At 41.9% G+C, this 23982-nt stretch overlaps 1 protein-coding gene across 1 annotated transcript in view; it reads right to left on the reverse strand.

Moving 5' to 3' along the window:
* The window catches only part of gareml (GRB2 associated, regulator of MAPK1-like), a 148953-nt gene that overhangs the window by 19443 nt on the left and 105528 nt on the right, over window positions 1–23982 (reverse strand). Inside the window, exon 4 of the mRNA XM_059981246.1 lies at window positions 16214–17428. Within this exon, the coding sequence (XP_059837229.1) occupies window positions 16214–17428 (1215 nt within the window). The remainder of the gene's footprint in view (window positions 1–16213; window positions 17429–23982) is intronic.

Consider the following 23982-nt stretch of genomic DNA (forward strand, 5'->3'; position numbering starts at 1 on the left):
CACTAGTTGGCAGTGGGGTTTCCATGCCACTGTGTTGAGTTTCTTCGTGAGAGACATGGACAAGGAAATACATTTCAAACATTTTCGCATGTCAGCAGTTGGATCTGATGATTTGGTTCATCTATTTGGCATCAGTGTACACACAGCCTGGAGAAGAAGCAACGGGAAATGCGTAGGAGGAAATGCGATGTTACCATTTGGACCAATCACAGTTGTTGCGGTCTGTATCGCCAAGACACGTGAGGAACTTTTCTGGAGAGGTGTATGTCACCCTACAGCATAGGATACGTATTACCTACAGCATTGTTGCAACGCACAAGTACAAATCAGGCTTAAGAGAGGGAATTTGTAGAATGCCTACGAGATGGATTTTTAGAACAACTTGTGCTTGAGCCAATTAGGGAAATGGCAAATCTGGATTGTGTGTTATGTAAAGACCCAGATATGATTAGGGAGCTTAAGGTAAAAGGACCCCTTGGGAGGCTGTGATGATAATACAATCGAATTAAATTCAGAAGGCACAAGAAAGATGCATCCCAAAGATGTAGAAATATTCTAAAGTGAGGATGATGCAAAAGTGAGGTGACAAAGGAAATCTAAGACAGCATAAAAGCTAAAGAGAGGGCATATAATACAGCAAAAATTAGCGGCACATTAGAGGATTGGGAGCTTAAAGAACAGAAGGCAATTAAAAAAAGCCATAAAGAGAGAAAAGATGAAAAATGAAGGTAAGCTAGCCAATAATAAAAAAATTACAAAGAGTAATTTTTACAAAGAGTAAAAGAGAGATGAGAGTGGATATCAGACTGCTAAAAAAAATGATGCTGGGGAGGTAGCAATAGGGGACAAAGAAATGGTAGATGAACTAAGTATTTTGCATTAGCCTTCACTGTGGATGACTCCAGTAGAATGCCAGAAATGCAAGAGTGTCATGGGGCAGAAGTGACTATTACTAAGGAGAAGGTGCTCGGATAACTGAATTTACAGTAGGCCAGATGGACCACACCCAGGGTTTTGAAAGAAGCAGCTGGAGAGATTCTGGAGGCATTAGTAATGATCTTTCAAAAATCACTAGATTCTAAAATGGTTCAAGAAGATTGGAATGGCCTGACTTCAGTGGTTGGAAAGATGTTGGTGTCTATAATTATGGATGAAGTTTCAGAGCATTGAACAAAAATAAGACAAAGGAGCAGAATTTGGCTGTTCAGCCCATCAAGTCCACTCCACCATTCCATCATGGCTGAATTATTATCCCTCCCAAACCTTCTTCCTGTAACCTTTGACATCCATATTAGTCAAGAATTTATCAACCTGCACCTTAAATATACCCAATGACTTGGCCTTCACAGCCATTTGTGACAATGAATTTCACAGATTCAACACCTTATGGCTTCAGAAATTCTGCCTCATCTCTGTTCTAAAGGGACATCCCTCTAATCTGAGGCCTCTGGTCCTAGATTCCCCCAAAACAGGAAGCACCTGCTCCACATCCACTCTATCTCGACTTTTAAATATGCAATAGGTTTCAATGAATTCTCCCCAATTCAGCAAAACTCTAGAGAGAACAGGCCCGGAATCATCAAGCACCCATCGTACATTAACCCTTTCATTCTCACAAATCTCCTCTGGACCCTCTCCAATGTCAGCCAGCGTCATAATGTTCACTCTGTGGCTTTTGTTACAATACCAAATGCACCCAATTGAGAGCTTAAAGGCCATCAACTACATCATTATATATCAGACTGGTTGCGTTGCGGCCTGGTATGGAAGATCAAATACGCAGGATCACAACACACTGGAGAGGGTTGTAGACTTAGCCAGCTCAATCACAGCCACAACCCTCCCTATTATCAAAGAGATCTTTGAGAGGCAGTACCTCAAGGTGGCAGCATCCTTTGTTAAGGACCCTCATCATCTGGGAGATGCCCTTTTCTTGTTACTACCAGCAGGGATGGACTTCGAGGCACACAATAAAATAGGCCAAAGTCAACCTCGTTTCTGAAGGGGAAATCTTGCATTTGATGGCCTTGCACCTGTATTTGCTCGAGTTTAAAAGAGTGGGGGGGGGTGAAATCACAATGAAACCTATTGAATCGTGAAAGGCCTAGATAGAGTGGACATAGAGAGGATGTTTCCTGTTGTGGGGAAGTCTCGGACCAGAGGGCACAGCCTCAGAATAGAAGGATGTCCCTTTAGAACAGAGATGAAGAGAAATTTGTTAAGACAGAAGGTGGCGAATCTGTGGAATTCATTGCCCCAGATGGCTGTGCAGGCCAGGTCAGAGTATATTTAAGGTGGAAGTTGATAGGTTCTTGATTAATCAGGGCATCATGGATTAAGGCAGGAGAATGGGATTGAGGGAGATAATAAATTAGCCATGATGGAATGGCAGAGCAGACAAGCTAGGAGAAATGGCCTAATTCTGCCCCTATGCCCTTTTATGAATCCTTTAGGAAATCCTCCTGGACTTCCAGTCTCCAGAAAGCAACAATGGTGGTGACTGCTGCTATCCATGCCAGTGAAACACCCGGCATTGGTAGACAGCTTTACAGCACAAGAGGAGGCAACTCATCCATTCAAGCTCATTATATAATTGACAGCTAAACTTCTATCAATTCCATTTTTCTTCCATCCTTTGATTCCACAAGTCCCAGTTTTGAAATGAACCAGTGACTGAATCTTCAGCACATTCTGCCATATATGGTACCAAAGGTATACTAAAATATTCTGAGTGAAGAAATTACTTCACAATTCAGTGATCTCCCTTTTCTCTTGACTCGCTGGTTTTGGATTTAGCCCAGGAAACACTCTCCCTGCATCTAGTCTGCCAAGTCCTGTCAAAATTCCACAAGTTTCAGTGATGTGGCCTCTCATTCCTCTAAACTAGCGAATGCAAACCTACTTCAAACCAAACCTGTCATTCCAAGAACTTGTCAAGCAAATCCTTGTTATGTTCCATCCACGGAAGCATATCCTTTTTAAGGCAAGACCACCAAACTCATATGTGTTATTGTTGGTGCAGTTCCGCCCAAGGCTGTATACAGTTGTAGTAACACATCTGTGCTCCTGTATTAAATTTTCTTACAGTGAAGACAAGCATACATACCATTTGCCTTTCTATCTGCATAACAGCTTTCAGTAAGTTGCATGTCAAGGACATTTAGATCTCCTTGAATGTCCACAATTCTCAACCTCGCTCTACTTCGATGTTTCAGGGTGAAACCCTTCAGCAGGACTGGAGATCACAGAGGAGGAGCAGTGAGAAAGGTTTTCAGTGAGTCCTGCCAAAGAGTTTCAGCCCAAAAAATCGTCTGTACCTTTTTCCATCGATGCTGCCTGGCCTGCTGAGTTCATTCAGCATTTTGTGTGTGTTGCTTGGATTTCCAGCATCTGCAGATTTTCTCTTGTTTGTGATTGGATTATTTCACTGCAAAGTTTCTTCCAGGGATGCCTACCCTGAAAAAGTTTAAATCTTCCCTTTGATGGGAGCGCAGTGAAACCCTCTCTCACTGCTCCCCATCTGTGATCCCCAGTCCTGCTAAAGGGTTTCAGCCCGAAACGTCACCTGTACTTTTTTTTCTATAGATGCTACCTGGCCTGCTGAGTTCCTCCAGCATTTTGTGTGTGTTGTATGAAGAGAAACAGATTTAGTGTATCATTTCACTGAGCTCCAGCCTACTGGCTGACAGCAGATGTCCATTTTTATTAAACATAGAAACATAGAAAATTGGTGCAGGAGTAGACAGGACTTGGCAGACTAGATTTGAGCCTGCACCGCCATTCAGTATGATCATGGCTGATCATCCAACTCAGAACCCTGTACCTGCTTTCTCTCCATACCCCCTGATCCCTTTAGCCACAAGGGCCATATCTAACTTCCCTTAAGTACAGCCAATGAACCGGCCTCAACTGTTTCCTGTGGCAGAGAATTCCACAGATTCACCACTCTCTGTGTGAAGAAGTTTTTCCTCATCTCGGTCCTAAAAGGCTCCCCCTTTATCCTTAAACTGTGACCCCTCATTCTGGACTTCCCCAGCATCAGAAACAACCTTCCTGCATCTAGCCTGTCCAATCCCTTTAGAACTTTATACGTCTCAATAAGATCCCCCCCTCAGTCTTCTAAATTCCAGTGAGTATAAGCCTAGTCGATCCAGTCTTTCTTCATATGAAAGTCCTGCCATCCCAGGAATCAATCTGGTGAACTTCTCTGTACTCCTCTATGGCAAGAATGTCTTTCCTCAGATTAGGGGACCAAAATTGCACACAATACTCTAGGTGCGGTCTCACCAAGACCTTGTACAACTGCAGTAGAACCTCCCTGCTCCTGTACTAAACACAAAGTACACTGCAGATGCTGTGGTCAAATCAAGACGTACAAACAAGCTAGATGAATTCAGCGGGTCGGGCACCATCCGTTGAAATGAGCAGTCAACGTTTTGGGCCGAGACCCTTCGTCAGGACTGAAGGAGGAGGGGGCAGGGGCCCTATAAAGAAGGTATGGGGAGGATGAAAAACCAATCAGAGGAAAGATCAAGAGGTGGGGGAGGGGAAGCAGGGAGGGGATAGGCAGGAGAGGTGAAGAAAGAATCTAAGGGGAAAGAACTATGTGTGGTAGAAGAAGGAAGAATCATGAGAGAGGTGATAGACAGCTGGAGGAGGAGGCAGAGTGAAACTGGGATGGGGGAAGGGAGAGGGAGGGAATTAGGAAGATGGAGAATTCGATGTTCATACCAAGGGGCTGGATACTACCCAGACGGTATATGAGGTGTTGCTCCTCCAACCTGAGTTTGGCCTCATCATGACAGTGGAGGAGGCCATGTATGGACATATCCAAATGGGAATGTGAAGCAGAGTTGAAGTGGGTGGCAACCGGGAGATCCTGTCTGTTGTGGCGGGTGGAGCGTAGGTGCTCGACGAAGCAGTCCCCCAATCTGCATCGAGTCTCGCTGATGTGGAGGAGGCCGAACCGGACAGACTCACAAGTGAAGTGTTGCCTCACCTGGAAGGACTGTTTGGGGCCCTGAGTGGTGGTAAGAGAGGAGGTGTAGGGACAGGTGTAGCACTTATGCTTGCAGGGATAAGTACCAGGTGGGAGATCTGTGGGGAGGGACGTGTGGACCAGGCAGTCGCAGAGGGAACGATCCCTGCGAAAAGCAGAGAGGGAAAGATGTCCTTAGTGGTGGGGTCCTGTTGAAGGTGGCGGAAGTTGCGGAGGATAATATGCTGGATCCGGAGGCTGGTAGGGTGGTAGGTGAGGACAATTTTTATTGATGCCTCTGGACTGCACAGGCGCAAGTCAGTGATAAGCATGCAAGGATGAGTTTTATGTTCTATTTTTATCCACAGTTCTAAATAAGAAAGCAGGAAGTAATACTCAGCCTGCTGAATGAATGCCAAAGATCAGACTACATTGCAAGTGCCTGGGGATCATACTAAGAGCCACATTAAGAGAGTACTGAACTGAAAAAGGTATGAGAAAAGATGGAATTGAATCTCAAGGAACAATCAAAGAGGCTTTTATTCAAAAGGTCGATAAGCACTGAGAGAGGCGAGACATACTTCCTCTTGCTGGCAGAAAATAAACTGGTTTTCAGCTGCTAGCTGTTTTGGCGTTGCTGTGTTTGGACCACTGTACACAGTCATTCTGCCTCTGAGCAGCGGGCAGCTTGGCTTTCTGTAAAAGGGTCTCACACGTTTTACCGACAGAGTACTTGGGGATGAAGCATTTGTGACATTGATATTATAAGTGAATGTATTTAACTACTTGCTCTAGTGAATGAAGATCATGAACTGTTCTGATTGTGTCACTGTATGAATGAAGTACCAATATATCTGGGCACAAAAGTAGTCAAAGTGGTGAATTCCAAAGTGCTGGACATTGATAGCTTCTCTGATGGTGAGAATGAAGAATATACTCTGAGGGGGTGGGGGGGGGGTGAGGCATGAACTTCATCCATGACTGGAACAGAATTGGAAGAAATTAAAAATAGGGAAGAAACCTAGAGTCATTGGGGCAGGAGTATGTGTAGCTTGGGAAAGTTGAAAAGTATGAACCCTCAGGACTCGCTGCAGAAACTCTCAGATTATAAACACAAGAGATTCTGTAGATGCTAGAAATCCATCGTACCACACACAAGATGCTGGAGGAACTCGGCAGGTTAGACGGCATCAATGGAGAGGAATAAAGAGCTAATATTTCAGGCGGAGACCCTTCATCGGTATGAAGGTCCTGATGAAGAGTCCTATCCCAAAATGTTGATTGTTTGTTCCTCTCCACAGATGCTGCCTGATCTGCTGAATTCCTCCAACATTGTGTATGTTGCACAGTCTTAGATCAGAGTTTTGAAATGAAGCTTGACAATGAAGCAGGGAAGGAGAATGAAATCTTCTGAAAAAAAGAGAAAGAGATATGGACTCAGACACAGTACTGTGCAAAAGTTTTAGGCATATATCTATATTTAGGGTGCCTAAGAATTTTGCACAGTACTCCAAGCTGTTTTTTAGGATTTCCTGCGCAAGTTAATTTTGATTTGATTTGAAGCACATGGTTGAAAGACATCCATCTCCATCTTCTCTTTATTTGCCCTTGAAACAGCAAGATCTGAGCGTCTTAAGTTTTTGTTAATGCTGGTAAACATTTAATAGATACAGTACAGTAGGCACCCCAGCTGGACATATGACTTCTGCACACTACATGTTCTTCAGCTGGGATACTGAGCTTAGGAGGGATTTTCCTCAGAGTTCTGAACTTCTGGGATTCTTTGTTCCAAATAGTTTAAGATGCTGAGTATTTCCAAAGCTGGGATTTGTACAAGGGAATCACTGATGAAAATTGTTTCAAAGCAAAAGATCAAATCAGTCACAATCTTTCTGAATGGTGTAGTAACCCTGCTCCATTGCATTCCTTATATTCCGGCTAAGTCAACAGTAGGTGAAATATACAATTCAATATTGAACAGAACATTTTTAAAAAATCACAAGATTTTGGTAGCCAGAAAACATTTGGAATGGGAACCATAAATGCTCAGATACAACCATGAAACACAAACACTGACAAGGAGATGAAAGAAACTTGAACTCGTTAAAAACTGACATCTTTGTCAGAAGTATTCCTTGCTGCTCCCAAAGCACAGTCTACATCACTCATCCACTCACTTGTTCAGCTCAATTAAACTCTCTGAAATCTTTGTTCCGTCTTTGATGTAGAACTGAGTTTCAGATCCCATACTCTTATCTATCTTCAGAGCTGGTTGCTTCTATCTCCATTGCAACTTTGAGACCAAAACTCGGGAATTAAATCTTTAAAGTTTGCAAAACTGTTTTAACCTAATATTAAGGATGTTGATCAAACATAGTCATATACAATTCATGTACAGCAGCAAGTCACAACAACTCTCATCTGTTTGCCTGTTAACCTTGATCATTTATGTTTCTTTTGTAGTCCAATGCAAGACAGAGGTTAGAGTTTCCCTTCGCCAGCTCTAAACCAGGACGGGGTGATATAATTTGTGGCTTGAGTTAAAAATTATAACTCCTAAAGGATTGAAAGTCATGTAAATGAAAAGAAAAATTTACATGAATATTTCTTAAAACAGACTTTTAAAGGTACACTCTCAAACTGGCAGGTTTGCAAGTTTGCTTAACTCATATCCCATAATGAATAGTGAGAATCATTAACTATTTTGATTCTGCAAATGCTGATAAATTTAAATAACACACACACAAAATATTGGAGAAACTCAGCAGGTCAGGCAGCGTCTATGGAGAAGAATAAACAGTCAACACTTCAGGCACAGACCCTTCCTCAGACTGGAAAGGAATTGGGAAGAAGGTGTGGGAGGGGAAGGAATACAAGCTGGAAGGTAATGGGTGAAAGCAGGTGAGGGAGGGGAGATGAAGTAGGAATCTGGGAAGTAGTAGGTGGAAAAGGTAAAGGGTTGAAGCAGATGAATCTGATGGAAGGGGAGAGTGGGCCATGGGTGAAAGGGAACGAGAGGGGTAACCAAAGAGAGGTGATAGGCAGGTGAGGAGAAAAGTAGGGGTAAGAGGAGAGCTAAAGTGGGGAAAGGAAAAAAAGGGGAAGTAGGAGAAATTACTGGAAATTAGGAAAAAAACAATGATTATGACTATTTAGTGAGCTGTACTAATCTGCTGGTTACTCTGCTTCTTCATGAGATTACTGCTAGAGACCTTTCATTTATGTTACTGACAATTAACTGATAAAACATGCAACTTTATCTACTGACAGGAGTTATAATGGCAAAATGAACATGAACAGATCACCTACGTTATATTTAAAGTAAGTCTTTTTCATCTGAGGAATCAGTTTTACAAAGGCCTAAACTTTAAGTGATATTTGCTACTGCAGGAGCCTCCATGCCCTGGTCAATCACTTGCACAGAATTAGACACAACTCGGTTCAAGAGTTCCTGTTGGACGCTCCAAGAGCAAATCTGCAGAGTCTCTCACCACTACGGATTCAATGTGATGGAAACTGTTCTCTCTTCCTCTTTCTTTGGTTGCTGATCATTTAGCTTTCACCAAGGAAATATTTCCAGGAAGATGTAGGGTTCAGGCAATTTGTTCACACAGGGCCAACACTCACCCCGTCAAGAATAGCCCCGTGCCCCAAACCCCAGCGGACTACTACAGCACTCAGCCTGGCTTGTCTGACTCCAGTCCTCTAAAGGCACAATTCCATGTTGAGCCATGGGGAGACTCATTGCTTGCTTCACCACAGACTCTTCCACCCCCAACACCCATGTTCCCACAGAGCAACATAGAGGCAGGAGTTCACACCAGCTTCCCTGCACACCTTTGCTGTCACGAGTGCGGCTCTCAAAGTATAATGGTAAATGAATCCTTTCATTCCTGGGAGTTCATGCTGAGTGCTCAGTGGAGAATTCTGGATAGACCACCAGGTTTTGTTTTCAGCTTTGTCACTCTTTTGATTGCCTAATAGCCATTGTCATTGATGGTACGCTGGGTCTCTGATTATTCAGAATCCGATTTAGCATCACCAGCTTATGTTGTGAAATCTGTTAACTTTGTACAGCTATGTAGGACCCTGGTCAGACCCCACTTGGAGTACTGTGCTCAGTTCTGGTCGCCTCACTACAGGAAGGATGTTGAAACTATAGAAAGGTGAAGAGGAGATTTACAAGGGTGTTACCTGGATTGGGGAGCATGCCTTCTGAGAACAGGTTGAGTGAACTTGGCCTTTTCTCCTTGGAGTGACGGAGGATGAGAGGTGACCTGATAGAGGTGTATAAGTTGATGAGCGGCATTGATCGTGTGGATAGTCAGAGGCTTTTCCCCAGGGCTGAAATGGCTAACATGAGAGGGAACAGTTTTAAGGTGTTTGGAAATAGGTACTGAGGAGACGTCGGGGTAAGTTGTTTTTTTTAAACGCAGAGAGTGGTGAGTGCGTGGAATGGGCTGCTGGTGGAAGCAGATACAATACAGTCATTTAAGAGACTCTTGGATAGGTACATGGAGCTTAGAAAAATAGAGGGCTATGGGTAAGCCTAGGTAATTTCTAAAGTAAGTACTTGTTTGGCACAGCATTGTAGGCTGAAGGGCCTGTATTGTGCTGTACATGTACTGTGACTGAACGACTACAGACCTGTCGCATTGACATCTGTGGTCATGAAATCCTTTGAACGGTTGGTGTTGAACCACCTGAAGACCCTCACCAGCAGCCTGCTGGATCCCCTGCAGTTTGCCTACTGGGCAAATAGGTCAGTAGACGATGCAGTCAACCTGGGACTGCACTATATCCTGCAACATCTGGATCATCCTGGGACCTATGCTCGGATGCTGTTTGTGGATTTCAGTTCGGCGTTTAACACCATCGTCCCTCATACCTTCTGCTCCAAATTGTCTCACCTCACTGTGCCACCTGACCTCTGTGATTATATTTACAGCTTCCTGACCAACAGAAGTCAGCAGGTAAGGATGGGACAGGTCACCTCGGATACTCGAATCACCAACACCGGCGCCCCCCCCAGGGGTGTGTCCTCTCTCCACTGCAGTTCTCCCTCTACACCAATGACTGCACCTCCTCCAACCCCTATGTGAAGCTTTTGAAGTTTGCAGACGACACCACCGTCATCGGACTCATCCAGAACAGTGATGAGTCTGCATATCGACAGCAGGTGGACCAACTGGCGCTCTGGTGCAGTCGGAACAATCTGGAGCTGACCACGCTCAAGACAAAGGAGATGATAGTGGATTTCAGGAGACATCCTCCCGTTATGTACCCCCTCACAGTCCTCGGCAGCCCTGTGTCCACCGTGGAGAACTTCAGGTTCCTGGGAACCACCATCTCTCAGGATCTGAAGTGGGAGCAGAACATCAGCTCCATCCTGAAGAAGGCCCAGCAGCGGATGTACTTCCTGCGGCTCTTGAGGAAATATGGTCTGCCTCAGGAATTGCTGCTGCAGTTCTACACTGCAGTCATTGAGTCTGTCCTGTGCACCTCCATCACTGTGTGGTTTGGAGCCGCCACCAAGCAGGATAGAACCAGACTACAGCGCACAGTGAGGACTGCCGAGCGCATCATTGGAGCCTCCCTGCCCTCTATTGTGGACCTGTACTCTTCCAGGTTGAAGAAGAGGGCGGGGAACATCATAAAGGACTCCTTCCAGACTGCGCACAGACTGTTTGAACTGCTTCCGTCTGGTAGGCACTTCAGATCCCTCCAGACTAAGACTAATAGGCACTGGAGAAGTTTTTCCCCTACTGCGGTCACTTTGCTGAACAGTTAACTGCCGGTTAACTGTCGGCTAACTATTACTTGGATTGCACTACTGGTATGCATAATCTATATTTTCATTTACATTTATCATTATTATTGTTATGAGCAGAGAGACAACATCTGCCGGAAGTAAATTCCTTGTATGTGCACAGGTACTTGGCGATTAAAGTCTGATTCTGATTCTGTAGGTTTTTTATGTTTCTATATGACAGTATAATGCAATACATGATAATAGAGGAAAAAGAACACTGAATTACAGTAAATATATATATATATACAAACTAGTTAAATTAAGTATATATATAGTTAATATCAAGTAATAAGTAATATAGTTATATTAAGTAAGTAGTTAAATTAAGTAAGTAAATAAGAAATTAAAAAAGCAGGAGGTAGTTTTCTTGGGTTGTATGTCCATTCAGAAATCTAATGTTCCTGAATCCTGAGTGTGTACCTTCAGTCTCCTGTACCTCCAGTCTCCTGTACCTCCTCCCTGATGAAAAGAGGGCATGTCCTGGGTGGTGGAGTTCATTAACAATGGACATCGCCTTTCTGAGGCATCACTCTTTGAAGATAACCTGTTTACTATGGAGGCTAGTATCCATGATGGAGCTGGCTAATTTTGCAACTCTCCGCAGCTTACTTTGATCCTGTGCAGTAGCCCCATCCAATACCAGACAGTGATGTGGCCAGGTAGGATACTCCCCATGGTATCTGTAGAAATTTGAGCATGTGTTTGGTGACATACCAAATTTCTTCAAACTCCTAATGAAATATAGCCACTGTCTTGCTTTCATTACGGCTGCATTGATATGTTGGGTCCAGGTTAGGTCCTCAGAGATATTGACACCCACGAATTTGAAATTGCTCACTCTTTCCACTTCTGATCCCTCAATGAGGAGTGGTGTGTGTTTCCTTGTCTTACCCTTTCTGAAGTTCACAATCAATTCTTTGGATTTACTGACACTGAGTGCAATGTTGCTGCTGTGACACCACTCAACTAGCTGATATATCTTTCTGCTATACATCCTCTCATCACCATCTGCGATTTTGCTATCAGTGGTTCCACCTCAAGCATTGTAATTACAATGTGAGATTTCTGATATGGTTGTGGGTTAATGTAAACTCCTTACTTTCATGATTTTATTTTATTTAAGCTTGGTGCCAGTTGGTACAAAAACATTGTTGTAATTGTCCTATGATCTAAATGAGGGAAGTTTTAAAAATTGACAAAGTTATTGATTGGAAGTGTGTCTATGTGCAGAGGGAATGGCATTTGGAACGCAAAGTGTGAAGGGACAGACATCATGGTGATCTTCTCCATCTCCTTCATCAACAGTTAAGTTTAACTGCTTTGAACAGACAGTTGACTGCAAAGTATGGAAAGGCAAACAACAACTTTGAAATCAATAGCAAACAAGAGCCAATAGTCATTTCAAAAGAAAGGTTAATTAAAAAGATAAAGTATTCATATAAATGCATGATATTCCTACAATTTAATCACAACTCACTTGGGATAAAGGCTCATTAGGTTTACACAAAAGGAGTGATTTGATGAGTGAAATTCACATACATAGTCCTGTAATGCCAATAAAGATATTCCAATTCACTACCATAATCCATTTATAAAGTGAGCTGCTTTGCAGACTATTTTCCATCAATAGTTTTAAAGTACTGTGCTGTAAAGTTTCAGAAGGATGTCAATAAATTTACATAATTGAAAATGAGAATTTTTAGCCAATGTAATACCAACAAAAGTATTATCAAATATAATCAGCCTTACTTAAATACTTTAAATGATGTATTTCATCAAATGGATTATTTTTGTTCAGTGGGATCTCAAAACAACGTTATTATTATGAATAGAGCATTGGCTGATTAGCCGAAGACGAAGATTAGGAATAAAGGGAGCCTTTTCGGACTGGTTTCCCTTTCTGGCAAGTGACTGGTGGTGTTCTGCAGGGGTCAGTGTTGGGACTGCTTCTTTCTGCAGTGTACATCAATGATTTGGATTATGGAACTGATGGCTTTGTTGCCAAGTTTGTGGATGATATGAAGATAAGTGGAGGTGCAGTTAGTGCTGAAAGATGCAGGTCAATTGGGAAAATTTGGTTCGTAATGGATCTCAAGAGAGTGAAATGGCTTTTTAAGAGGAATTTGTTGTTTAGCCTACTAGGAAGTCAACTATACTGGATTGGGTGTAATGAACCGGAGGCGAAGAGAGTGCTTAAGGTAAAAGAACCCTTAAGAGGCAGAGATCACAATATGATTGTGTTCAACTTGAAATTTGACAGGGAGAAAGTCAAGTCTGATGTAGCAGTATTTCAGTGGAGTAAGGGAAATTACAGTGGTATGAGAGAGGAGCTGGCCAAAGTAAATTGGAAGGAGATGCTGGCAGGGATGACAGCAGAGCAGCAATGGCTTGAGTTTCTGGGAAAAGTGAGCAATATGCAGGATAGATCTATTCCAAAAATGAAGAACTACTCACATAGCAAAATAGTACAACCATGGCTGACAAGGGAAGTCAAAGCCAATGGAAAAGCAAAAGAGAGGGCATACAACAAAGCAATAATTATCAGGAAGATGGAGAATTGGGAAGCTTTTAAAACCCTACGGAGAGCAACTAAAAGAATCATTAGGAGGGAAAATATGAAAGCAAACTAGCTAACAATACCAAAGAGGATAATAAAAGCTTCTTCAAGTATGTAAAAAATAAAATAGAGATGAGAGAGGATAGAGGACTGCTAGAAAATGAGACAGGAGAAATAATAACGGGGGACAAGGAGATAGCAGATGAATTAAGTGAGTATTTTGCATCAGTCTTCACTGTGGAAGAGACTAGCAGTATGCCAGGCGATGAAGGGTGTGAGGGAAGAGAAGTGAGTGCAGTTACTTTTACAAGGGAGAAGCTGTTCAAAAAGCTGGGAGACCCAACGGTACATAAGCCACCCAGGCCAGATGAACTGCATCCTAGGGTTCTGAAACAGGTAGTGGTAGAGATTATGAAGCATTAGAAATGATCTTTCAAAAATCATTGAACTCTGGCATAGTGCCAGAGGACTGGAAAATTGCAAATGCCACTTCACTCTTTAAGGAGGAAGGCAATAGAAAGGAAATTATAAACCAGTTAGCCTGTCCTCAGTGGTTGGAAAGATGATGGAGGCAATTGTTAAGGATGAGGTTATGGAGCATCTGGTGACACCGGACAAGAAAGGACAAACTGAACATGGTTTCCTTAAGAGAAAATCTTGCCTAATGAACCTGTTGGCATCCTTTGAGGAGATTTCAAGTAGGATAGATAAAGGGGATGCAAAGGTTGTTGTATATGTGGACTTTCAGAAGTCCTTTGACAAGTTGCCACATATGAGGCTGCTTACCAAATTGAGAGCCCATAGTGTTACAGTAAAGTTACTGGCATGGTGAGAGCATTGGCTGATTGGTAGGAGGCAGTGAGTGGGAATAAAAGGATCCTTTTTTGGTTGGCTGCCATTGACTAGTGGTTTTCAGCAGTGGTCAGTGTTGGGACTGCTTTTTTTTATTCTGTATATCAATGATTTAGATAATGGAATAAATGGCTTTGTTGCCAAGTTTCCAGATGATATGAAGATTGGTGGAGGGGGAGGTAGTGGTGAGGAAACAGGTAGGCTACAGGAGGACTTGGACAGATGAGGAGAATGAGAATAAAAGTGGCAAATGAAATACAATGTTGGAAAATGCCTGGTCATGCACTTTGGTAGTAGAAATAAATATGCGGACTATTTTCTAAACTGGGAGAAAATCCAAAAATGTGAGATGTCAAGGGACTTGGGAGTCCTTTTGCTGAACACCCTGAAGGTCAACTTGCAGGTTGAATCAGTGGTGAGGAAGCAAGGTTAGCATTCATTTCAAGAGGTCCAGAATACAAGAGCAGGAATGTGATGCTGAGGCTTTATAAGGCACTGGTGAGGCCTCAGCTTGAGTATTGTGAACAGTTTTGGGCTCCTTATCTAAGAAAAGATAAGCTGGCATTGAAGAGGGTTCACAGGAGGTGTACAAGGATGATTCTGGGAATGGAAGGGTTATCATACGAGGAACGTTTGATAGCTCTGGGTCTGTACTCGCTGGAATTTAGAAGGATGAGGGGGATCTCATTGAAACCTTTCAAATCTTGAAATGCCTAGACAGGGTAGATGTGGAAAGGATGTTTCCCATGGTGGGAGAGTCAAGGACAAGAGGGCACAGCCTCAGGATAGAGGAGTGTCCTTTCAAAACAAAGATGGGGAGAAATTTCTTTAGCCAAAGGGAGGTGTATTTGTGGAACTTATTACCATGGGCAGCTGTGGCGACCAGGTCGTTGGGTGCATTTAAGGCAGAGATTGATAGGTTTTCAACTAGACATGACATCAAAGGCTACAGAGAGAAGGCTGGGAGCGGGGCTGAGGAGGGTAAAAAAAGGATTCAGCCATGATTGAATGGCAAAGCAGACAATGGGCCAAATGGCCTAATTCTGCTCCTATGCCTTATGGTGTTGAGGAAGCAGGGAGGCTGCAGAAGAACTTGGACAGATTAGGAGAATGGGCAAAGAAGTGGCAAATGGAATACAGGTGTGGGAAGCACATGCTCATTTTGGTAGAAGGTACAAAAACAAACTATGTTCAAAACGAGGAGAAAATTCAAAAATCTGAGGTGCAAAGGGACTTGTAAGCCCTTGTGTGGGATTCCCTAAATGTTCATCTGCAGGTTGAGTCAGAGGGGAGGAAGACAAATGAAATGTTTTCATTCATTTCTTAAGGACTAGAAAATAAGAACAAGGATATAAAGTTGTGGCTTTATTGGCACAGGTGAGGCCTCATTTGGAGAACTCATTTGGCCCTCATTTAAGAAAGGATGCATTAACATCCAAGAGGGTTCAGAGAAGATTCACGAGAATGATTCTGGGAATGAAAGGCTTATTGTATGAGGAATGATTGATGGCTCTGGGCCTTTACATGCTGGAATTTAGAACAATGACAGGAAATTTCATTGAAACCTATTGAATGTTGAAAGACCCAGATAAAGTGGATGTAGAGAGGATGTTTCCAATAGTGGGGGAGTCTAGGACCAGAGGGCACGGCCTCAGAATAGAGGGCCATCCAATTAGAACAGAGATGAGGAGGAATTTCTTTAGCCAGAGGGTGATGAACCTGTGGAATTTGTTGCCACAGGTGGCTGTGAAGGCCAAATCATTACGTGTATTTAAGGCAGAAGTTGATAGGTAATTGTTTAGTCAAGGTGTGGAAGTTTACAGGGAGAAGGCAGGAGAATGGGGTTGAGAGGGAAATGGATCAACCATGATGAAATGGTGTAGCAGACTCAATGGGCTGAATGGCCTAATTCTGCTCCTATATCTTATGGTTGTCTTATTGTTCTGTAGATTGTACAAATACACCATCCTAATTTTGTTCTCTGCCAGTAAAACATTTTTTTAAAAAAACTTACACTTGATCCGGTTGCTATGATACTCACAGCTTCTGATTTTGGAGGCACAGGAGGTGGACTTGGCACGCTGGACTCTCTTCTTTGTAAAATAGCCAAATGTGATGAAAAAGCAGGATCATCATGTGAGGACGAGGAAGTGTGAGAGTAGAAAGAAATAGAACCCTGTTGAGTTTTATTTTCAGTTTCTGCTGACCTGCCACAGGAATCTTTTGAATTATCTGGTACTTGACTGCTCCACAATTCTTCATAGGGAATCTCTGGTTGCTCTCGAGTCCTAAAATAATTTTCTGCCCAATCAGGAGTCATGTACTCTCCATCCACATCAACTATCTCCGGCGGAGTCAGTAATTCATGAGGCATTAGTTGCTGTTCCCCGACAGAATTACGGCAACCCTGAAAGGTAACTTCCCCATTGCTATGCAACAAAGCACCACTGAACGCACACATGGAGAGCCTCTGAAATGACTGGGTTAGCTCTTCTCGGGCATAGTTCATCGAATTGGCTGAGTATCCCTGCAAACAAACCCGGATTCTCCTTGGACTAGTGCAATCATCCATAAGGTCTGTCTTGACCTCTCGAACTGCCTTTGAGTACTCATCGGCATTGAAATGCTCCTGGCTAAACAAAGTTATTTCTTGGACTAACTTCTCATACATGGGGTTGCCCCTTATTAGTCCTTCAGGAAGCACAAACCTGGGCATATCAGAAAGCAGCAGAAAGTGCATTGGGATAATGTCATCCTTGCGAATGATGCAGCACAAGACTACAGTCCTTGATATGATGCTGACAAGCTTATAACGGTGCCCTTCACGGATGCAATGAAGATCATAAGAATTGTGCGGTGAACGAGAAGGAACAGTGACATTCACTGGTAGCCGGACCTTTTCTATAATACTGCGAATCGTATGCTCTCCTTCCTGCATTTGGATCTCCAGGGGACTGCGAGTACTGAATTTTCCGCGGCACTGGAAGGGCAGGCTAAGGCTTTCGTTAGTCCTGTGGTTCATGCAGATGAGGCATGGCATTTTGCCCTTGACCTGTTTGTTCAAAGTGCCGCCCTTGCCCAGTTTCCGCAATATTGTATTAAAGCGGGACTTTTCCTTCACAGTCTTGGCACAGAGGATCTCAGCCTGGCCCATCAGTGTCAGCTCATCACCAGCGTGCAGTGTAAAGTTATAAACCTCACTGTCCTCGCTGAATTCACCAGAGACCACCTGAAACAAATAACCAGTTCAGGTTGAATTAAACATGCAAGTCATTAATATTATCTGTTTATTTCAATAATATATTAATGTATTTAAGATTTAAATCATTATTATGATAAGGAATAAATTATTTGTTCCACATTGCCCCAACAATGGGCTTTAACCTCTGCCAGGAGGGATTCCTAAAATTTACTGTTCATTAAGATCCTTGTTCCACAAATCCACCATGCCCAAGTATGTGAGCACAGAGTATGTTGTTTTTTGTTGGCTGAGTCATCTGCCCAGCTTCCGGCCAAATGAAGAGAAATAGATGATTTCCCAGTTAAATTAGTAAGCAGAAAAACTGGACACAAAACAGGATTATGTAGTATAAGAATCACAGAAAAGGCCATTATTTCTAATCAGTCCATACAGGCATTTAGGGTCTATTTCAGTTTCCGTCAAACTTTGCTCATCAAAATCTTTCTAATTCTCTATTGTATTACCACTCAATTGGTTATCCACTTTGTTACATCTGTACTCTTCATTTCTACAAGTCCCTGTGAAGCCAGATTCCATGCACCCACCACGATTTGAACACAGAAAATGTTTCTTAGTTCCCTCTTAGTATTCTTGGTGAAACACACACACAGACTAGAAAATCATCTTGACTGAAAAGAATTAGTTCTCAGTAGTTCCACCTGGTGAATGAAAAACCCAGCTATTAACTCCAAAATTGCCTATTGAGTCACATCGATCATCTGACACGGAAAACACGTTACCAACATGGTGTGGCTGTTTCCAGTAGATTGTGCCATTTCACATGAAAAGGAATTCAGCACTGGAATTCCTGGGATAATTTGAAATGGAATGATGATCTTACTGTACAAGATAATCAAGTGCACCTTGCCTTCAATATATATTCTCTAATTCACTCCAGTTTCCAGTTGAAACAATATCAGCCAATACTTTATTTCCCATTTAACAAATTTGAAGTCTTCATTCAGCTTGCTTTAGTGCACCAAAAGGCAACTCAGAAAAAGCAAAAAATCAGGAAAAAAATTACCCACGACTTCCTTACATAATATCATTACTACTAAACACCACTTGGGTCAAAGTTAGGAACTACTTGACTTACTGCAAAATGGGAAGAGATTTCAAAGTATGATCAGCCTCCCAGGGAATCATAAGTTCACTGAACGATACAGAGACCTCTTAGCACACTTCACTGTGTCAGTTCTTTGAAAAAGCTACCCATTTAATCCCTTTCTACTTGGCCCTGCTAACCATTTTTTTTTCTTTTCTATCAGCCATGTCCCTTCTCAAAGTTATTGTTCACTCTTCATTTGAAGAATTAAGTTCCACCACCAGTGAAGATTTATGTGACAGAATTCCAGGTGTCCAAAGTATATTGTAGATTTGGGAATTTATCCCTCTGGACTTTTCAAATTGTACCATATGACTTTCATTATTTTCCTTAGTCATGCTGTATAAAAGATAATGTGCAATAAGGCTAACACAGAGTTGAGTTTAAATCAAAATTGACAGTTTTATGGTCGAGAACCAAATGACAATCATGGACTGCTCTGAGAAGAAGCTGGTAGTAAAGGAAGTTGAGTCAAGAGACTGGAGCAGAGACATAATCTCTAATCTGGGCTTCCTTCCAACATAGCTCCCTAAGTACATGTCAGTGAACTGACTCAGATCTGGAGAAGCCTCTACAGCAGACAAGCTTTCACCCTACATAAAGACAGTTTCTGGGATCTCTTACAAGTTTTCCTCAGCAATGTAATTCTTGTACTTGAAATAGATTAGGAAAAGTTTCAACAAGCTTGTCAGTTCAATGGTACACAAGCTGTTAAATCTGGTTAAGAAAAGTTTGACATAAAGCTAATTAACTGATCACAAACGTAAGTATCTGTCTGTGTTGTTCAATGTATCTCAACTGTGCTTCAAAATATAATGTTCCATTTATTTATTTCTACAAACTCACATAGAGATTAGGAATTAAGATACATATAACAGCAAAAACAGATATTTTGTACTTGTGATCACATTCCATAATTTAATAATCTCTGAAACTCCATATAGAAACATTTACAACTGGACTCCAAAGGAAACAAGACTCGACTTGATGGGTTGTTCTGGGAGGTGTCATTGGGGGTGGAGCCTACAACTTTGTTCCTGGACAATATGCACACAGAAGTTGAAATGCTGTGTTATTTTCAGCAAGAAAGAACTGAGCTATGATATATACAGTGTGCCCAGGATTTGAAAACAGGAGATTAGCAATGGATAGTTGGCAGATATTGTAGTCTCAAATTTAATCATGAGAACGTAAGTGGCTTTATTAAAATTTTCTATCAACCATTGCAAAACCTCCGAGACAGTGATTTGCAAGGATGCAGTGGGCAGATGGAAAGTAAATACATTAGTATTCATACACTTTGTCAAGTGATCTTACTTATCCTAAAGCAGGCAAGGCAATCCCCCCCCCCCCCACAAACATGGAATGTTCAAGAAAGTAATATTTTTAACATATATGAATAAATATGCACAAGTTTGAACGGCTGCGGGATTATTACTTTATAGCTATTAAATCAAAGTTGACTGCTTTGAGCAGATTGAAAAGATGTCCACTGCTCAGTCCGCACATGTATTACAATGCACATGCATACAGCGTGGCCCTTTCCCAAAAAAACACTTACAGCTTTTTCAGCAAACAGTAACAAAGAGCTCTCCACACAGACTGGAATCTTAATGAGAAAATGCTGTGGAGCTCTGCTAATGTGGCTTTTCATTCAGTACACCAGTAATCAAAAGAAGCTTGTATTGGGATGAAGGGGTGGGATGTACTCTCAAAATGGTAACCCTAAACACATCATTCTTAAAACAAATTTATGGGAAATTATTCCAACAGCATGGACAACATTTGAAATTCTTCCAGTTGTTACCTTGGTATCCTTAATGTCTTTCCATCGTGAAAGGAAATAGGAAAACTAATTCTTGCTTTTGGCAAGCTCACTTCAAATGACAACTGTCAATAAGCAAATTAACCCAACGTATGTCTGAAAATGTCTTCATTTTGTCCTTACTATTTCACTTTCTTTAAAGGAGCCCTGAATATTCTGCTACTTTAATGCAATGAAACCAAAAGTAGCCATTATGAGTGGTAATGCAGACATTATTTTCAGTTTTTTTCTGAAAGAATAAGAGGAATAGATACATAAATATACAAAAAAGTAAACAGCAACCAATTTGGAGTGAGAAGAGTGATAGTCTTTGAACATCCTCATTTGACTTCTTTGTGCAAGTGACTTGCTCTCACAAGATACAGCACAATAATGACAAAAAAGAACTTGAAGCAGTGCAGCTTGTCTTTCATCCAACAAAACATCCAAATATGCTTTACGGGATAGTGGAATTAATCCAAAGCATTATCCCTTAAGTTTCTTTCCCATTCTTTTGAGAGTAGAAAATATTGTCAGTGATTGTCAGGCTGAGCATCTCGCCAGGTGGTATATTTGAAGTTAGTACTGAGTTGTGATTGATTTGAATACACATCACACTGAAGGGCATACTTGTATTCCAGATCAAAAAGAAAACCAGAAGATATTCCGCACCCAGAGCCCATCCACGTTTTACAGACGGTTGCAACTATCTCAAGATAGAGATAGTTGAATGTATTACTGAATAAGCTCTGAGTTACAGATTTCAAGTATATTGAAAAGTATTGTCATTAGAGCCTTGGTTAGAGAAATCCAGCAGAAATAAAATTGGATTAGCGATTTGGCTGTATGGAAGGATGTATATGGAACCCAGTTACAACAGGGAGTGACACACTGTGACTTAATAACCTAGAATTTCAGTCTCATATGAACTTCAGGTGAAAGCACACCTTCAATAGCCTACATACAGGTGAAGTCTTCTGCAATGCAAAGGTACATAGCATCCGGTTTGATTGGCATGAAGCTTCATGTGGGAGAACACAACATAAATTAAAAGCAAATATAAAAGCATGTATTGATTAAATAATGGACCCTCACAAATGGCTCACCAGCTCTCAACACTACAATGCATCAATAGACTGAGTAAAAAAAAAGATGCTGGATTAAAACAACAAACAGAGTTTGAATACCATAAAACACAACAGGAGAATCAGTGCATGGAACCAAAAGGTAAAAGTGGGGTCCTAAATGAGTCTTTTTCATCAGTACTCACAAAGAAAACAGACTTGGTAGCTGGAGATTTCGATGAAGGGTTAGATGAAAGTAAAGAGGAGGATCTCAATACCTTGGCAGGCCGAGAGACAGATAAATCCCAAGGACTGAATGGGATTTATCCTAGGCTACTACAGGAGGCAATGGAAAAGACAGTTGGAGCTGTGGCTCAGGTTTTGATAAACTTCATTGTCCACAAGTGACTGGAGAACAAACATGGACCCCTTTACAAGAAAGGCAGAACTGAGAAGCCCGGCATCAAGTTACAGGAAAACCTGCCTAATAAATCTGTGTTCAAATGCTGCAGGGAAGACAGTGGGAAAGACAGCAAAGACTAATCAGAGACATCAAGCTCTGCTTTGTCAAGGTCAGATCCCGTCTGACCAATTTGATTGAAGGAGTAACAAGGTGCATCGATTAGAGCAGGACAGCTATGATCTGGATGCACTTCACTAAAACCTTTAACAGAATAATAACACAATCAGAGTTATTACCATTATTTTATATAACATGAATTTTTTTCTTTTCCAGCAACAATACAGTGTAAACACATAAATGTATTATAAGTTACAAAATAAACAAATTGCACAAAAGGGTCTGAACAGTAACTGAACCTATCGACCATGCCTTTATGAATTGAGTTGCTGCCAGGTGTTTAACAAGTAGTTGTACAGATGTGCCTAATAACGTGGCTACTGAGTGTGTGTGCAAGACTTGAATGTGGATAAAGGGGAATGATGAGCAAGTTTACCATTAACATGAAGATTGATAGAGTTGTTAATATTGTGGGAGGCAGTCTTTCACTGCAGAGATATCAATGTGCTGATGAAATGAACTGAAAAATGGCAGATGGCATTTTATCCAAACAAATACAAGTTGATGGATTTTGGACACCAGGAGTACTGAGAAACAGAGTTGCTCGGTTTAAAAATTTTTAGATCACAACAAGTTACAAAGGAAGAAGCTAACAAGGATAGAAGGGCAGTTTGGCTGCTTGTTTTTACTAGTCAGGGCACTGAACGTAAGGAGGTTACACTCCAACAGGAGTAATGTGTGCAGTCCTGGTCACCTTGCTGCAGGGAGGATGGGATAGTACTGGAGACGAGTGTTTAAATTATGAGGAACATGATTGGAGGATACAGCTTGGGTTTCCCTGGACTGGAGATGTGGAGGGGACATGATTGTGGCATCTAAAATGACAAGAGTTACAGATAGTGTAGACTGCAGGAGTCTTTTCCCCAAAGGTAGTTAAAACGAGAGGACATAGGCTTAATGAAAGAGGGAAAAGAATTATAGGGGACACAAGAGAGAGTCCTACATTACCTAGATTCTTCATCTTGGTGTTACATTCTTAGAAGTGGTTGAAGCTAGGTCACTGATGCCATTGGAGATGAGCACTTGACTCGCTGAGGCACAGAGGCCCGATGCCCAAATGCCGGTCATTAATACAGAAGGGTGCCCAAAGGTCAACATGAACAAATTGGATGAAGAGGAGTGCTATCATATATGATTCTATGGCAGGATGCTAAAGTTTGCCAGGCCCAAGGTACATGTTCTAAAGCTCATTCTCCAGGGCCCAAGTACAGTTTTCCTTCAAAAGATGCAAGCAGTCTCCACTTCTACCAACTAACTTGACTGAGCTTCCTGAAGGGCCCTGAATTCTTTGTGGCAGTTGGAATTAATAATAATGTTCCCCAGGCTTAATGACTTGGCCAGTTACCAGACTGGTAAAGGAAACTGCAACAAATTGGCCATCTGAGAAGCTCTGGGCTATTTAGATCCAAAATGAACTATCAAATGAAAAAGGAGACAGACAAAATAATAGATGCTGGAATTGGAGCAATTCACTAAAAGCTGGAGGAACTCAGAAAATCAGGCCAACTGTCCATTTCCCTCCATTGATGACCCACTGAGTTCCTCCAACTTCTCATCTTTTGAGCAACTGAAAGATTTGGTAAGTATATAAAATATTTAATGAGACAAAAGTGGTAAGTGTAAAACTAAACTAAATGAGTCAAAGCAGCAGTACAATAGGACAAAGTAACTACAGATTGAGGACATGGCAGTAAGGATATCTCCACACAAAAAGCCTTGTGCCAGGTTACTAAGGCAACATCGCTGCTCTCATTTAAGGAACATGCATAAAAACATAGAAGTCTACAGCTCATTACAGGCCCTTTGGCCCACAATGTTGTGCTGATTGTGTAACCTACTCTGGAAATTGCCTAGAATTTATTTTTCTAAGCTCCACGTACCTTTCCAAGAGTCTCTTAAAAGACCCTATTGTATCCACCTCTACCACCTTCGCAGGCAGTGCATTCCACACACCTACCACTCTCTGGGTGAAAAACTTACCCCTGACAT

The sequence above is a fragment of the Hypanus sabinus genome, chromosome 10 (genome assembly GCF_030144855.1).
Source record: "Hypanus sabinus isolate sHypSab1 chromosome 10, sHypSab1.hap1, whole genome shotgun sequence".
NCBI classification, from domain to species: domain Eukaryota; kingdom Metazoa; phylum Chordata; class Chondrichthyes; order Myliobatiformes; family Dasyatidae; genus Hypanus; species Hypanus sabinus.